This window comes from Protopterus annectens, chromosome 2.part0 (genome assembly GCF_019279795.1).
Source record: "Protopterus annectens isolate FY-2018-M chromosome 2.part0, PAN1.0, whole genome shotgun sequence".
NCBI lineage: Eukaryota > Metazoa > Chordata > Ceratodontiformes > Protopteridae > Protopterus > Protopterus annectens.
Window position 1 is genome coordinate 737,712,380 of NC_056728.1, and position 17,866 is coordinate 737,730,245.

At 42.6% G+C, this 17,866-nt stretch overlaps 1 protein-coding gene across 1 annotated transcript in view; it reads right to left on the reverse strand.

Moving 5' to 3' along the window:
* MANBA (mannosidase beta) overlaps positions 1-17,866 on the reverse strand; it is an 894,686-nt gene that overhangs the window by 351,378 nt on the left and 525,442 nt on the right. Inside the window, exon 11 of the mRNA XM_044061058.1 lies at positions 17,033-17,197. Coding sequence (XP_043916993.1) covers positions 17,033-17,197 — 165 coding nt within the window. The remainder of the gene's footprint in view (positions 1-17,032; positions 17,198-17,866) is intronic.

A 17,866-nucleotide genomic window follows, 5' to 3' on the forward strand; every position in this document is an offset into this window, starting at 1 on the left:
AAGAAAAATCCTCTGGAGGAGAAGCAGGAGTAGAATCATCCACATCAGTATCAGAATAAGGAGAATACTCCTGCAAGTCTTCAGCGAAGACTCTGAAACATCCAAGCCTGCTCAAAACTCCCCAACTCTGGTTCCACCCTAGGCCTCTTATCAGGAGGGCAAAGAACCTCTAATTAAAGTAATTAAATCTTCTGCCATTTTAAGCATGTGCTTCTTGGGCACAGATCCTGATGAACTAGGTGACACCAACAGAAGCTAAACCTGGCCTGCCTCTGGGATAACCACCCTAGGAAGAGTACAGTAACCTGAGAAGCCCCTTCAGCCTGACCTGCCTCCTGAGAGGCCACATCCTGCAATAACAAAGTCTCCCCTGGGACTCCAGAGAAACCTCCGGCGGAACCCCGGTTCCACCGACACCTCAAGAACCGGCGCCCGGCACGCGCGACTCTTCTTGTCTGGGCTTAGCTGCTTTGTCTTTGCGCTTCGCGAAGCAGGCGTCGGAAGAATCCGGCGGCATATTATAAAACAACGTCGTGCTCAGGCCCCAAACAAGGAATACACAAAGAATGATAATCTCTATGCGTATCTGTTTCCCACAAGAAATACAGTTATTCACTTTTTCTGACATCCGTAAACCACTGAGGCAAGAAAAACTAAAATATTCCGTACTTAGCCAACTTTGACTCTGTCTGAAACTCAAAAATTTCAGAACGCCGAACGGCACTTGCAACGCTGCTTCTGCATCGGACCATGCGGCAAAAAAGACTGAGGATATGACGTCGGTCATGCGCATTTGTACCCTGACGTCCTGATGTCAGTCTAATGCGCCTTGACCCTTTGATATTCGGGCCGACCGAGGACAGCGGACTACCCAAGTGTAAGGACTGCAGCAATGTGAGATGAAGAACATCTGCCCCTTCTACCATAACTTGTTACCAGGGCATGGTCAGCTGTAGATTTCCAAGCGATCGTAAAGTTGCTTCCACCCATAGGGTCTAACCCAGCAAAATTCCAAAGAGTTTTAGCTGGTCATGTTAGTCTTCTAAACCCCACTACTGAAGAAGTAAGGGCGGTGTTGCAATACGCTGTTCCAGCTGACTTTTATAATGAATATGACACCATGCAAATGTCCCAAATCCTGTTCAGCAGCATGGAACAATGGGAAATGATGGCTTCAAATTGGTAAGAAGCCACATACTGGATGCCATTACAGTTATCTGTCCCCCTCATCCCAACTGGTCGAATATTAAGGCCATTCAGCAACGGGAAGATGAACCAGTGGACTTCCTATCATGTCTTTCTGATGCTTTTGAAGCCTCCTCAGGGTATCCTGAGCCGATGGAAGTCCTGCAGCCAGTGGGTTGTCCTCTACCTTTGTAGACGGTCTTCTACCCCCCTGGTTCGAGATCAATTGCAATACAGCCGAGTGACGCCTCCAGGTGCATCTGCAGTTACTGCCTACTGCTCCTCTAGGCGTCAAATATTCTTTTGCCTTTGCATTAATAATTCCAAAACCATGCCCTATACGAGGTATCAGAATATTTTCTCTTGAAGCATACATGATGGCAAACACAATTGTATTTATATTTGATCTATGTCAATCAGCATTTGTTAGAATTGTAAGGTGATAACTTTATTTTTTAAAGACTCAAGCCACGCCCACTAGGAGTTAAAGATACACAATCAAAAGAGCTGTACTGGCCCAGCCTAGGCATGCATGAGTTAGTTACCCAAGTGCAGTATCTATCTGACCTTATGGTAAAGGAAAAAAGGGACATACAGAATCAACTTCTTCAGGCCCAGTTACATATGTTGTCTTCCTTTGGGCAACAGAGCCGAGGAGAGAGAAATCGCTTGGGATGACAAGGCCTTAAGGGACCAGGATTTCGAGCGCAAGCCCTCTCTCAGCGACCCCCTGCAAATAATGGCTTCCAACAACAAGTTCAGAGGCAAATGGGGATGGTGGTGGAAATAGCAACCTCTATTTCAATTGTGGACAGGCTTGTCATTGGAGGGACAGCTGTCCGTACCTAGCACCGCAACCACCATCCTCTCAAGAATTTTCACTAGGCAACATCTTTAGACAAGGGTAACAGTCTCAGTCAGGCCAGAATCAGCCTTGGGACTCTGCATGGACCCCTCCCGTCTGGCCTGATGCCCAACAGTCACTATAGGGCTCCCCTGAACAGACACAGCAACTTTTCCCATTTGTCCCAACTGACCAGCAAGGCTCACTCGTAACATTAACCGTGAAAAATAATCCTATCCCTTTACTAGTAGATACAGGGACCACCAAGTCCATGCGTACACTGAAAGCTGCCAAAAATCTACCCTTCTCTGGCAGTACCACTAAAGGCATGGAATCCCCATAAGCTCCCCCGAAACAGTTCAAGTACCAATGAGCCTGTGTCCTTTAACAGAACATCATGTGCCTTTTTAGTTGGCATGTCAGCACCATTGAACCTACTCAGCCATGATCTGTTATGTAAACTAGGGTGCACAATTTATTGCACTGAAGAGGGAATTTTTCTGGAAATCCCTCTGGAAGAACAAGACCATATCATGTTAGGAACATGTACCTCAGCTGATTCAAACTATTTGCAAGTGGTGCTCACACCATGTCAAGAACAACCTACTCCTTCCCACCCCTCACTAGATGCTCTTCCTGCATCACTATGGACCATCCATGACAATGACGTGGGCCTCTTGCGTCATGCGGATCCAGGTAAAATCACCTTGAGGCCTGGTGCAGCATTGCCCAAAGTGCCTCAATACTCTCCGCCTAGCTGGAAGCAGGAATCGCTCCAGTAATCCAATCATTATTGTAACAGGGCATTATAGTTCCTACCATTAGCCCATGCAATACTCATATTCTATCAGTCAAGAAACTAGGCAGGGAAACGTATCGGTTCATTCAAGAACTTAGGGCCATTAATGAGGCCATTCTACCTGCCTTCCCTATAGTGTCTAATCCTGCTATTATCCTGAGCTGCATCCCTCCGTCTGCCACCACTTTCTCTATGATGGACTTTTCTTCTGCATTTTTCTCTATTCCAATTCATTCGGATAGTCAATATCTTTTTGCGTTTACATACAAGGGGCAGCAACATACGTGGACTAGACTCCCCCCAGGGGTATGTAGAATCACCTATGCTTTTTTCCAGAGAAATGAAGTGGCAGTTGGATGCCCTTGCTCTTCCTGCTGAAACAGCGCTGGTGCAGTACATTGATGACATACTTGTTGCCTCTACTACTCTGCAAGCATGTCAAAGAGAGACACCCTTGCTGTTTTGCAGTATTTGGCTCTTCAGGGTTTTAAAGTGAACAAATCCAAACTGCAGTTTTGCCAACCTGAAGTTAAATATTTGGGTCATTTAATCTCGCACAATACTTGGAGAGTTTTGCCATCCCGCGTGACAACCATCCAAAATGTACCGCATCCTACTACCCAGCACCAGCTCCATGGATTTTTGGGATGGGTAGGCTACTGCCGCCAGTGGGTCCCTAATTTCTCAGAAATTACTCAAGCCCTTACTTGCTTTATTGAAGAAGTATACTGCCAAGCCTCTTTCCCGGTCAGGGGAACATGAGAATGCTTTCCTGCAGCTCAAGGTACAATTATCCAACCAGCCTGCCCTAGGCCTACCAGATTACTCAAAACTGTTTATTCTTTTATGTAGTGAAAGAAATAAGGTGACATTGGGTCTTTCAGCACAACAACACACCAGAGGGTCCCGACCGATAGAATATTTTAGCACCCAATTGGGTGTCATAGCTTCTGGATTACCTGCCTGCCTGAGGGCAGTCGCAGCCATCCTAATGGACCTTGCAGCCTCCATTACCTTAGGACACAATACCTTTTTAGCTATCCCTCATGCAGTTCACGCCTTACTCTTAAAAAGAAAAACACAATATTTATCTCCCTCTAGACTGACGAAATATTTTACTTGCTAACACTGCCCTCTAAATTATCAGATGCCCGGCACTTAATCCAGCATCATTAATCCCCACCTTGGATGAGGGTGAACCCCATGATTGTCTTATTATTGTTAATTCTTCTCTTCCTCCTAGGTTAGACCTCCAGGATGCCCCTTTACAAAATCCAGATCTGGTACTTTTCGTTGATGGGTCTTGTCTGCGCAATCAAAATGGACAGCTGTCAGCTCACAAAACTCTGTACTGTCAACTGGAACTTTACCACCTGGTTCATCAGGTCAAGTAGCCAAATTAGTGGCTCTCTCTACTGCCTGTCAGTTGGCCAAGAACAAAGCTGCCAATATATATACTGATTCCCACTATGCACATGGTGTAGTATATGACTTTGGCACTGATGGGGATTCCTTGCATCTAGTGGTACTATTATCAAGAATGCATTTTATGTTGATGTTGTTACAACATCTTTTGTTACCAAAACAAGTTGCTGTTATTAAAATTGCAGCCCACCAGCCTGATGACTCTTTTGAAATGAAGGGAAACACTATGGCAGACTGGGCTGTGAAATCAAGCTGCTCTTTCCACCTCTGTTCAGGGACAACAATGTAGCTGTGTGTATTTCAACAGGTGCTGCAAATGCCTACTTTCTCAAATCAGTGCTTACTGAACCTACAGAACAGTGCGTCAGATTCTGAGGTGACTCAGTGGATACATGCAAATTGTAAACGTGGCGAAGACTCCATCTTGAAACATCCAGATAGGCGCCCTGTAGCACCAAAAGCCTTTTTACACCAATTAATCTGTGCCTATCATCTTCCATTTGGACCAGAATTCACTAATTAAGCTGATCCAATGCTATTTGTATGCATCTAGTCTTTTGGAATCTGTACGCCATTTTATGTCAAGTTGCTCAATCTGTTTACAGTTTAACATTTCAAAAGGCACCCAGACCTCACACCAGCCTCTACCAAAACCATTAGGTCCCTTTTGTGCCCTACAATGGGATTTCATCAAACTACCTCCTTCTGCACATTTCAAATATGTTCTTACTATAATTGATGTTTTCTCTGGCTGGGTTGAGGCCTATCCATGTGCCAAGAATTATGCTATTTCTGTTGATAAGAAGCTATGCACTGAGTTTATTCCCCGTTTTGGGGTACTGTGCCACATTTATTCTGACAGAAGCACACACTTTACCTCACAGTTGACACAAGCAATTTGCAGAATTCTAGGTATTGTATTAAAGTTTCATTGCCCTTATAGACCTCAAGCATTACTGAAAGGGTAAATCAAACCATCAAGGTACGCCTATCTAAGCTTACTGCAGAAACAGGCCTCAGCTGGGTACAAGCACTACACCTTTAGTATTATTCTCCATGTGAGGAGAGCCTCATTACACCAAGGATCTTTCTCCACATGAAATTATTATGGGTTGACCTATTCTTATGCCCCTCACCCCACCACCTCCTTTTTCGGATTATCAGTTACATGATGCTAATTTGTTGTCCTACTGCAAATCTCTGGTTTCTGCTTTACAGCATCACCACTGTCAGGTCATACAAGCTCAAACTCTATCTGAACCTGACTTGGCAAATCACTTTCAACCAGGTGACTGGGTGTATGTTAAATCCTTCAGTCAGAAAACAGCCTTGCAACCCAGTTGGAAGGGGCCCTACCAAGTTTTGCTCACCACCTCCTCTGCTCTTCGACTACAAGGATCATCTACCTGGATACACGTGTCACAAGTCAAGAAAATTGTGCCTTCAGAAGATCCACAACCACTTTCTTTCTCTTCAACTCAGGACATTCCTGAACCTGTTGTACGTTGCACTCAAAGTCAAACTAAACCACCCTCTTAAAGCTGTAACTATTCTAGCCATGATCACAGCCTTCCCCACTACTATGCACCTGCTGACAGACTCAACTGACTCTTCACTCCTTTGGTACAACTTCAATCTCAGACTTCCTTGTGGGTCACTCCATTTCCTCAGAAACATTGTATGTGTATTTGCAGCACACTTCCTGTACATCTACTTTTGATACTGTGACCATTCCTTTTTTCAATTACTTTCACCAGTCTTGTGACCACCCCACACCTTCATGTCCACCGACGAGCAACTAGTTGGCACCCAAACTTTAACACGTATCATGCCTTCAAGTTTATGTAGGCCTCCTCTTTCAATATCAGTAACTGTTGGGTTTGCACAGCGATTCCTACTGCTCATGATGGTATTTCTATTTATAAGTTTTCCCCTCCACACATCTATGTACCAGCCTATTTTAACCAATCTTACTGGGGGATTGTCATTCTAACAAGACTGTCATTTTCGGTAGGCTTTCACCAGCACGGCATTTTGTGTCTTATGCAGAATGGATTCAAAGAATTGGGGTGGAGTAGTTGTGACACTTCTATCATAAGAGTCTGCCAATGCTATCCTTCTATCTTCTAGTGCAAATCAATCAAGGGTCAGAGAAGCATCTTTTTCTGATTGGAGAATGAGCCCACAGGGTATGGCCAGAAAGAAAGTCACATCAAAGAGACTAAACATGCACAAACTACTTCATTGGCAGGAATGGATTTTTGAAGACGACATGCAGAGACATAACCTCTTTAAATACGCTCAAATGCAGGATGACCTGGGCTTTAATGTATTTTTCCACACTGTTATTAAAAATACAGTTCCTGAAAATGTCTTAAAGGTAATCTTAAATGATGGCTGTTACTTTATCTGCAGAAAGAAAGCATATAAATGACTACCTGAGAACTGGTCTGGAAGCTGTTTTCTGGGTTATTTAGTCCCGGCCATACAACACGTATATACATTACCCCAAGGAAAGATCCGAAATGTTTGAGAAGTGAAGGCTCCTAGTAACCCTGTGGGTAAGGTGGATGCATCTTGGATCTACCATCACGATCTTGCCCATGCCAGCATTAAAGGGTTAGCACATATGGACCTCGGGGACAATGTCATTTCCTGGGCTGGCATGATACTCTCTTATGGGGCAGTAAAATCAATTTGGGAACTGATAAAAAACTGTTAAAACTCCTTGAAACCCTGAGCAATGCAAATTTTTCAGCACTAGAACTTATAACTGATGAACTGACAGCCATGAGAGCTGTGGTCCTACAAAACCTTATGGCTCTTGATTTTGTACTTGCGGCTAAAGGGAGTACTTGTGCTTTAATCCATGAGGAGTGCTGTACTTTTATTCCTGACTATCAATATGACATAACTAGCTATTTGGAGATGATCCATAAGGTGTCAAACCTGTCAGAAGCTAAGGACGCCGATAGCTCCACATAGGCATGGTTGACTAACTTAGTCTCTAGCTGGGGAGGTGTCATACTAAAGCTGCTAATGCTAAGTGTTATATTGCCTTAATAACCTTTCTGGTTCTTTTTTTAATAAAGACATTGATTTGTAACTATTGGCTGCCAAGCCAGCAAAAGCTCAATCAAAATTCTACATGCCAGTTTTTAAAGATAAAAGTAATGAAGTAAACATGGGCAATAATGCTGAGATTTCAGATGTTATGGTAATGCTGAGTTATGGAAAAATGTTTGATAGACTGTATGGTGATGCTTAATCAACATCAAATGGGGAATTGTAAAATCTGAAAGGTCAAAAGCAGGTGTATATATATATATATATATATATATATATATATATATATATATATGTACACATGTATGTAAATATATATATATATATATATATATATATATATATATATGTGAGGTGAATATGATATGGTAATCAAGAAAAGTTGGGTTTAATTGCTGATGACATTATTCTGTGCACGGAATATGCAGTAAAGGACATTTTGGTGTTCTGGAATATTTTGAGACAGTTTCGTATCTTTTCAAGATATTGAATTAAGATAAGGCAAAGGCTATAGTGGTAAACTCTTACCCAAACAAAAAGCATTTCGCTATATAGATTAAAAATGATTCCTTTATTGGAGCTAAGGAAATGTGGGAAGAGACTAAACTAAACAAAATACAGTACAAAAACTGAGAAACTGGAAGCTCTAACTGTAAATATGGATAGTAAGATACATTGGTTCATAGGTTGGTACTGGGCTATCTGCCCGAAGGCATATATTAGCCCAGCCACATTGTGCGGTATTCACTACCCCTTTAGTAGTTCCCTAGACCCTTGTACTAGCAGCTAGTACCCTTGGCCCCTATCTAGTAATGCTGTTGGTGTGATCCCCGGTGTGAACTTTCTGTTACCCATCTACTCATCAAGGTTCCTCTTGAAGAGTGATAGTGAGGGGCTCTGTCTTATGTAGATTAGGACCCTGTTCCATAGTCAAGGGAATCTATCCCTCCAGCATGTTCTATTCATTGTTGTGTTGAGGTTTATTTCCCTAGAGCGTGTAGCTCGAGTAGATTTGGTTTTGCTAAGATGGAGCATGTTCAACAATTCTGGGTTGGACATTGCTCTGTGTTAGACAGTAGTGAAAACAGTAGTTAGACATGCAGTGAAAATATCTTTAGTCCCTTTAGTTTTACACACAGTTCAGGCAAATTTTCAACAACCATTGGAGAAGTTGTACAACAATAATTAATTAGTGCTGGATGACTTTATTTGAAAAGGCAAGAGAACAAGAGTTAAAGAAGTTCATATGCCCACAAAGATTTCTTACCAAGAGAATCCAGGGTATAAACACATTGTCCTATACAGAACACCTTAAAGCTCTACCTCTATACTCTGTCTCCTACAGGTTACAGATATATGATCTATGCCTGGCATATGAGGTATCCTCTGATACAACTCTGATGAACTTTTTGCACATCCACACAATGAATAGCAGTAGAACAACTAGATCCAAGGATTTACATTTTGCTTGTGACATACGCAAGACATGTTGGTGAGACACTGTCTCAAAGAATCCCCATGCTTTGGAACAGGCTCCCCATCCATGTGAAGCAGAATTCACCCCCAACCTCATTTAAGCTTAACCTTGACCAATGGATGGGAAATCTGAAAATCTCCCCAGGTCTGGTCCCCATGTCTCAGACAGAGCCAAAGTGGAGAGTTATGCCCACAACAATATACTTCCCCACATAACCTCTACAAACATCCTAACAAACCCCCTTCTAATAAATGCTCATGATACACAGGAACACAACTGGGTTTGATAGCATGGCTAGGCTTATAAAGGCCCTGGTGGTCATAGTCTAGTACATACCTATGAACCTACAAACCTAAAAGCTGTCTCTCTCCACAGAACAAAGTGGTTTAGGATTACCTGATTTGAAGAGATAATTTAGAGCTACAATGTTAAGGCTCATATACATAACACAAGCAGAAGGTTGTAATTTAAGGGGGTAAAGGATAATGAGACAGGGGAGGAGAGTTTGAGAAATAAGGAGAGAGAGTAGGATTTTGGATGTAGGTCCTTAAGGAAAATAACAAGCGCCATACCAAATACTATACTCAAAGTAGCATGAAGTATTCTAAGAGCTAAGCCAATAAGGGATGATTGCAAACAGGGGCATAAAAAATAGGCAATGGGGACAGGAAGGAGTTTACTGAAGAAAATTAACAAAGGAACAGAGGTATTGGGAACAAATAACTACAGAAAGAAACGTAACAGAGTGGGATGAGGCCAAGAAGAAATTTGGACTGTAGATTAGATATTGCCTTCCTTACCAGGGGTTAGTACCAAAGTATAGGCAAAGAGAAAGTGTTAAGTGAAAGACCAGGTCTGGTAGAGTTTGTAGCTGAGTCTAGAACAGAAGCTAATATTAAAAAAGGAAAATTTAGTAGGGCATATAAAAGTCAAAGATGGACCCGAATGCATAGTCATCTTTGGAGCCAAGCCCAATGGATCTGTCAGATCAGGAAAGAGCTTCCTAAACTCTTTCTCCCTATGCTTGTTTGCACTTTTCTTGTGCTCATTTTCTATTTCTTTATTTTTAGTCTTCTCACCCTTACCACTTTCTGAAGACTTCTTGCTGGGGGAAGAGAATGATCGAGGGGGATTACCTTCTCCTGCTCAGGCAGGGAGAAGCTCCTTCAAGAACAGTTTTGATCTCCTCAGAGCTCTGGCCCCCCCCAAAGTGGGGCAAGTGCAGCATTTCTGTTCAAGATGTGCATGCGGGCCACACACACACAGACACGCACACAGACATGCACACACACTCTCTCTCTCGGAGTGTGCATCTTGGGGGTGGGGGGGAAACATGTCCATAACAGATATACTTTTTGAATTCTGATGCCTTGTTTGTCATCATGCAAAAGCAAAAGTCATTAAACAACAGCAAGAAATTCTTAAGTGCAAAAAGCCTAATGCTGACTACGTTGAAAAAACAAATATCAGCCAAATCCAGAAGAAAATTCAAGCACCAGTAACAACAAACTACAGTCCTCACAGGAGTATGGTACAGAAAAAGGGAGAGAAACCGTAAACTTTATTTTTAACGAGGAGCAAAAACCTTACAACAGATAAGCAGAAAGGAACAGCTATCCAAGTTTTTAAAAAAAAAAAAAAAAACTAAGAGATTGTCAAAAATACCACACTTATGTGGAAACCACTGAGCTTTGGAGATGATTGTTAAAAATACCACACATGAAAACCACTGAACTTTGGAGATCCTCCTCTATAGCATTTTAGTGGCAAATGAGATCTGAGATTTTCTGTGATGGGGGGAATATGGGTAAGGGGAACAGCCTGAGCCTTGAATCCTCTGATATCAGATCAAATCAGATCTGAAGACCCATAATTTGGGGAAGGACAAAAGAGACATCAGATCTAATTTTTTTTAACTAAGAAATCTAGTTTTTCTATAATACTGCAGCCCTTATCCATTCAATTATATAAGCATATTAACAACTAAAATATTACTTATGTATAACAAAAAGTATATTAGTTTTAGAAAATAATTAATAAAAGTTAAAAGACGTTTCAAGTACTCAGCTTGAGCATTATATGTGAGACACACCCACATTTTAAGTAAAAAGGGCGCACAGCAGCAGTTGTGTTACTACAGATGCCTAACAAAGTGTCTTTGCATCTCTGTGTATATAGCGACATTCAGGGCACATTAAACAGGATGCTAGGACTCTATTCATTGACCTCAGCAAATTACAGCAAACTGACAGCTCCATGCAAGCAGAATCTTCCCCTAAGTATCTTTAACAGTTGGTGTAGCAAAGGCAAATTACATTTCTTTCACCTGGGAAAGGACAGTGAGCCAGAAGATATTCCACCTGAAAATCTCTCCCATCTTGCACTCTGACATCCTGGTCACCAACCAAACCCAAGCTGATGGTGGCAGAGGCAGATACCTTCTCCAACGTAATCTTGTCTGCATATTCTGATCATCTTTGGAGTGATTTATTTCTCCATAATCTGCTAACTACTAAATAGTAACTTAGCAGGACTAACTCAGCCATCAAAAGCATAAAATGTAACAATAAACAAACCTCAGTAATGACGAGGATAAGAAACCCTTACAGCAGACCAAATTAGCATAGTGTTAAACTGATCTATAGCATAACGTAAAGTACAGTTTTGTACCTACCATAAATGTAGATGTTCGAAGATCCACATTGCTGCAGTCCTTACATATGGGTAGTCCGCTGTCCTCGGTCGGCCCGAATACCAAAGTATTAGGCTGACGTCGGTCAAGGCGCTTAAAACTGACATCAGGACGTCAGGGTATAAAAGCGCATGACCGACGTCATATCCTCAGTCTTTTCTTGCCCCAGATGTCAGAAGGCCCTAACAAGAAAGGTCAAAGCCAAAAAACAGCAAAAAATAACCAACCACCCCTGCACTAACCATATTTACAATATGTACAACCCAAACCACACCACCACCTCTAACTACAGAGGGAAGGAGGGTAGGGTTGACTGCAGCAATGTGGATCTTGAACATCTACATTTATGGTAGGTACAAAACTGTACTATGTTCTTCATCTCACATTGCTGCAGTCCTTACATATGGGTAGAATCCCAAAGCAGAGGTAAGGGAGGATGGCAAAACTATAAAGCATTAGGGGCTGCCAAAATGCCCTGTAAAATTGCAGTGGCAAATCCAGCCCTAGATTTAGAGTAAAGTGGAAGGTGGTAATGCTTAGAGAAAGTATGCACTGAACTCCAAGTAGCTGCTTCCAAAATATCTTTAGTAGCCACCCCCCTTAAAAAAGCTGTAGAAGTGGCAGTAGCCCTAGTGGAATGAGGCCTAATCCCAGCTGGAATCTCCTTACCATGATGGGAATAACAGAAAGCAATACAAAAACCAATCCACTTAGAAATAGTTTGTTTTGAAACAGGTTTGCCCTGAGAACCCAAAGCAAAAGAAACAAAACTGCTGAGACTGCCTGAACCCTTTAGTTCTGCTCAAATAATATCGCAACTGTCTGTGTATATCCAAAGTGTGCAAAATCCTCTCCCCTTCATTTTGGGGTTTGCATAAAAAGTAGGCAAATGAATAGTTTGGTTTAAAGCCACACTAGAAACCACTTTAGGCATAAAAGAAGGGTTAGTACGCAAAGACACCCTATCCTTGTGGAAAATTAAGAAAGGCTCAACCGCCATAAGGGCCTGTAATTCAGAAACCCTTCTCGCAGAGGTAATGGCCAACAAAAAAGCAGTCTTCCATGATAAATATTTCAACTCTGCAGTTGCTGCAGGCTCAAAAGGTTGTAGAGTGAGTTTCTCCAACACAAAATTGAGATCCCAAGCAGGAGTAGGAGCTCTACGCGGGGGTCTTATATTCTTTGCCCCTCTAAGGAATTGCTTAAACAAAGGATGAGAAAATAATGGTGGGTCACAGTCATAGTGAGCAGAAATTGCTGCAGCATGAACCTTTATAGAGGAGAAGGACAAACCTTTGTCCAATAACTCAGTAAGGTATTGAAGAGCAACACTTAAATTAGGTTTAGAAACATCAAAGTCCTTTGCTGTACTCCAAAATAAAAATCTCCTCCATTTATCTGCGTAAACTTTCCTTGTACTAGGCCTTCTGGCCTCCAAAATAACATTCAAAACTTGTTGTGGAAGTTGAGACCCTCCAGGGTTTAAAACAGAATATGCCAGGCTGTTAGATGTAGAGAGTGAAGTTTGACATTGAGTAAATGACTGTTCTCCTGAGACAGCAGGTGAGGAATCGAAGGCAAAGGCCATGGAGGCTCCCATACCAGACTTCTCAGTAATGGGTACCAGTGCTGTTGAGGCCAATCCGGAGCTATTAAAATCATGTTTGGCTTGTCCTGTCTGACCTTCAGGAGTACCTTTAGGAGGAGAGGCAGAGGTGGAAAGGCATACACGTGAAGATTGCTCCAATTGAATGAGAGAGCATCCACTTTCCAAGCTGTGGGATGAAACCTTTTTGTGCAAAACTTTGACAGCTGGTAATTTAGTGGAGAAGCGAACAGATCTATGTCTGGAGTTCCCCATAACACTGTCAATTTCTGAAATACATGAGGATCCAATTTCCACTCGTGGGGATCCATAATTTGTCTGCTCAACACATCTGCTAAGGAGTTCTGTGCTCCTGGCAGAAACCTTGCCTGAAGATTTAGCTGTAAACTGAGAGCAGTCTCCCACAAAATCATTGCTTGTCTGCATAGAGGATATGAATGCGAGGCAGCTTGCTTGTTGATGTACCACATGACAGTTGTGTTGTCTGTTTGAATCAACACCTGCCCTGGAAGAAGTAAATCCTTGAAAGCTATCAATGCAAATTGGACTGCTAACATCTCCTTCAAGTTGATATGTAAATGTTGAAGTCTGGCAGGCCACGTGTCTTGTACCCATTTTCCATTTAGATGAGCTCCCAAGCTTTGTCTGAGGCATCTGTCGTTAGAATCTGACTGCCTCTGGTCGGGTCACAGAGAGTCCCTTATTTAGGTGACATTCCTGAGCCCACCACAAAAATTCCTTTTGAATGCAAGGTATTATCTGAATGACAGTGTCCATATCTTGGCAGTGCGGCGTGCATACATTTTGAGATACCATTGTAGCTTCCTCATATGCAGTTTGGCATTGGGAAGTACCAGAATACAAGATGCCATGAACCCCAAGGCTTGAAGGACTGTCCTTGCAGTCAGCCTGGACTGACGAGACAATTGGTGGAAGTAAAGAAAGATTCTTTTGTTTGTCCGGGGTCAAAAGGCCATCTGGGATGCTGTATTCAGTCTCACACCCAGAAAGCACATGTCCTGAGAGGGTACTAGACTGGACTTTATTTCGTTCACAGAATACCCCAGGCATCTTAACACTGCCATCACATACTGTAAATGATGAAGAAGTTCGTCCTTTCCTTGGGCCAGAATCAGGCAATCGTCCAAATAAGGATAGATTTGTATTCCTCTTAGCCTGAAGAAAGCTACCACTGGAGCCAGAACCTTCGTGAACACTCTGGGCGCAGTAGATAAGCCAAAGGGCAATGCAGAGAACTGATAATGAAAAGTCCCAGCCCAAAACCGCAGATACTTCCTGCAACTGAGCCTGATAGGAACATGAAGGTAAGCCTCCTTGAGATCCAGAGTCACCATCCAGTGATCTTTGCCCAGCAGAGGTAAAAGCTGTTGTAACGTCAACATTTTGAACTTGGGAATGTCCAGATATGTGTTGAGGATAGATAAATCCAAAATTGGTCTCCACGTGTTCCCTTTCTTTGGTACTAGAAACAGGCGAGAATAAAATCCTAGGCCCACTTCTGGCAGAGGGACCGGTTGTATGGCCCCTATTTGAAGTAGTAGAGAAATTTGTTTGTGAGCCTCTAGTCTTTGCTGAGGAGGAATGTCTGGCATGCCTTTGAAAGGAGGCAAGGTATGGAAATAAAACTTGTAACCTTGGTGTATGATATCCAATACCCATTTGTCTTGGGTAATCAAATTCCAATTTTCCTTGAAGAGTGCCAACCTTCCTCCCAAAGGAGCTGCCAGGCCAGAAGGATCTGGCAGCTGAAAAAGTAGGTCATTGGGCCTGTTTACGAAAGGACTGGCCCCTGCCCTCACCCGAAGATTGTGCAGGTGAACTCCCTGTTCTAGGTCTGAAAGAACTCTGAGCTCTGCCCCTACCACGTCTAGATCTACCCCTAGACTGAGAATCATAAGAAGGATACCACCCCTTAGCAGGCCAATTCCTACTAAACTTGGAGGCTGAACTTGCAAAATCTTTAACAGCCTGCATAGACTTAGCCTTGTCTTCCATTTTCTTCAAGACTGACTCCACAGGTGAACCAAACAACACATCAGACTGCAAAGGAGCATCCAAAATCCTTGTCTTAACATGGTCAGAAAAATTCTGATCCTTCAGCCAGGCGTGCCTGCGAAGAACTGAACCAGTGGCAGCCACCCTAGACGAGGCCTGCACAGCATCAAAACCACATTGTAATGAATGCTTACCCACCTGTTCAGAGACATGCACCAAATCTTGTAATTCTTTACACTCAATGCCTTCCGCCAGAGCATCCACCTTAGACTTCAATTGAGAAAGAAGAAAGTTTTGATATTTCAACATATGAAACTGGCAATTCAAAGCCCTCATAGCTAAGGTAGAAGATGTATAGACCTTCTTTCCCCATCTATCCAAAGCTCTGGCCTCTTTATCTAGAGGAACCGGATTTTTACAACAGAGGCCTTGACAACCTTAGGTCCCTGACTAATAGTTTCTGGGTCCGCCCTAGGACTCTTATAAAGATATTTATGAGCCTCAGGCACCCTGTAATACCTATCCGGTTTAACAGGCGCAGGAGGCAGAGAATCAGGATTAAGTGAAGCCTCTGAAAACACATCTTCCACAACATCCAGAACAGGGGTATAGCCAAGGGCCTATGTTGGGGTAAAAGCAAAATTCCCTAAGCCTTTTCCGAGAATCAGAGAAGTCCTGACCTTCCCACTTAAAATGTTCCCTCATAGAATGAAGTGTCTCTGAAAAGAAAAATCCTCTGGAGGAGAAGCAGAAGGAGTGGAATCATCTGCATCAGAATCAGAATAAGGAGAGTACTCCTGCAAGTCTTCAGCAAGACTCTGAAACATCGAAGCCTGCTCAAAACTTCCCAACTCTGGCTCCACCCTAGGCCTCTTATCAGGAGGGGCAAAGAACCTCTAATCAGAGTAATCAAATCTTCTGCCATTTTAAGCATGTGCTTCTTAGGCACAGACCCTGCTGAACTAGGAGTGACACCAACAGAAGCTAAACCTGGCCTGCCTCTGGGAGAAGCCTTGGAAACAGAAGGAGAGGGCCTAACCACCCTAGGAAGGGAGGTACAGTAACCTGAGAAGCCCTTCAGCCTGACCTGCCTCTTGAGAGGCCACATCCTGCAAAATCAAAGTCTCCCCTGAGACTCCAGAGAAGTCTCCGCCGGAACCACCGGTTCCACTGAAGCCTCTAAAGAACCCGCGTCCGGGACGACTCATCTTGCCTGGGTTTAACTGTTTTGTCTTTTTTCTTCTCAGAAGCGGCCGGAGAGTCCGACGGCATATTATAATTGCACCGCCATCAAGACCAGCCTAGCACAATCTAACCTTCGCTAATAGTGCGCTTATTGAACCTAGCACAAAGCGACACCCGACAACGTCGTGCTCAGGCCCCAAACAAGGAATGCACAAAGAATGATAATCCCTATGCGGTATCTGTTTCCCACAAGAAATACAGTTATTCACTTTTTCTGACATCCGGTAATACACTGAGGCAAGTAAAACAAAATATTCTAACGGGTACTTAGCTAACTTGGATTCGGTCTGAAACTCCGAACTCGAAAAATTTCAGAACGCAGAACGGCACTTGCAACGCTGCTTCTGCATCGGACCATGCGGCAAAAAAGACTGAGGATATGACGTCGGTCATGCGCTTTTATACCCTGACGTCCTGATGTCAGTTTTAAGCGCCGTGACCGACGTCAGCCTAATACTTTGGTATTCGGGCCGACCGAGGACAGAGGACTACCCATATGTAAGGACTGCAGCAATGTGAGATGAAGAACATCTTTCATTAAAGGAAAAGTGAAACTAGCCTAGATGATTTATAGCACAATGGACAGTCCATGTAATGGTCAAACTACACATTAGTTTTGGGACTGGCAGATTATATAAAGACCAAGGTATAACAGAAGGCAGACATTGACTACTTACTGCTTGAACAATCTCTTGGATATTGTTCACATAAAGCGTCACATAATCATTAGTATAGATTTGCTTGTGAGAAGAGATGTTGTACCAGTTTTTAGCAATTGCTGCTTCATTTTCATTGTTACCACTCCAGATAATGATGGATGGATGTGACTTCAGTCTCCTGATCTGAAACATGCAAGGTAAACAACTGTAAAATAGTCCGTTAACAGCAAGTATTTTATCAAAAGTCTCACAGCTAATCAAAAAACTTTTTGTAGATTGCTAATTCAAAGTAAAGCCAAAATGCATAATGTAATTACATGTATGAAAAGAATATTTTATCTACCAAATGTTGTGAATATTTTACCTAGCAAATAAAATTTCTCCTCCAGAAATCATTGCCCCCTGGACGTAGCAACAAATGGAATCTTACAAGTGACCAGGTTTCACAGATTGCTAAGGACAACAGGTAAAATCTGCCACATTTTCCCAATCCCTGCTGTCTAGTTCTTGTTAACCTAATACTCCTAACCAACACCACATTAAAAAAAAAAACAAAACGCATTCACCTTTACCAAATCCCGATTTGAATAAATTAAAATTATTCTGTATGTGAGAATGTGGCAAGCTTTTTTGTTTATTGCTTTGGAAAATGTGTGATACTGAACAAAGTCCCATAGAAGGGTTTTAAAAAACAAAGTCAAAGCTTTTTATTTTTTATTTATTTTTTTGTGTGTGAGGCATCAATCCCATATCTTTCAAACTGGGGATGGCAGATGTGGATCCCTCTACAAGAATATAACAATCTACAAGGTCACTGTATAACAAGCAACTTCTGAATGGTTTTGTGCAAAG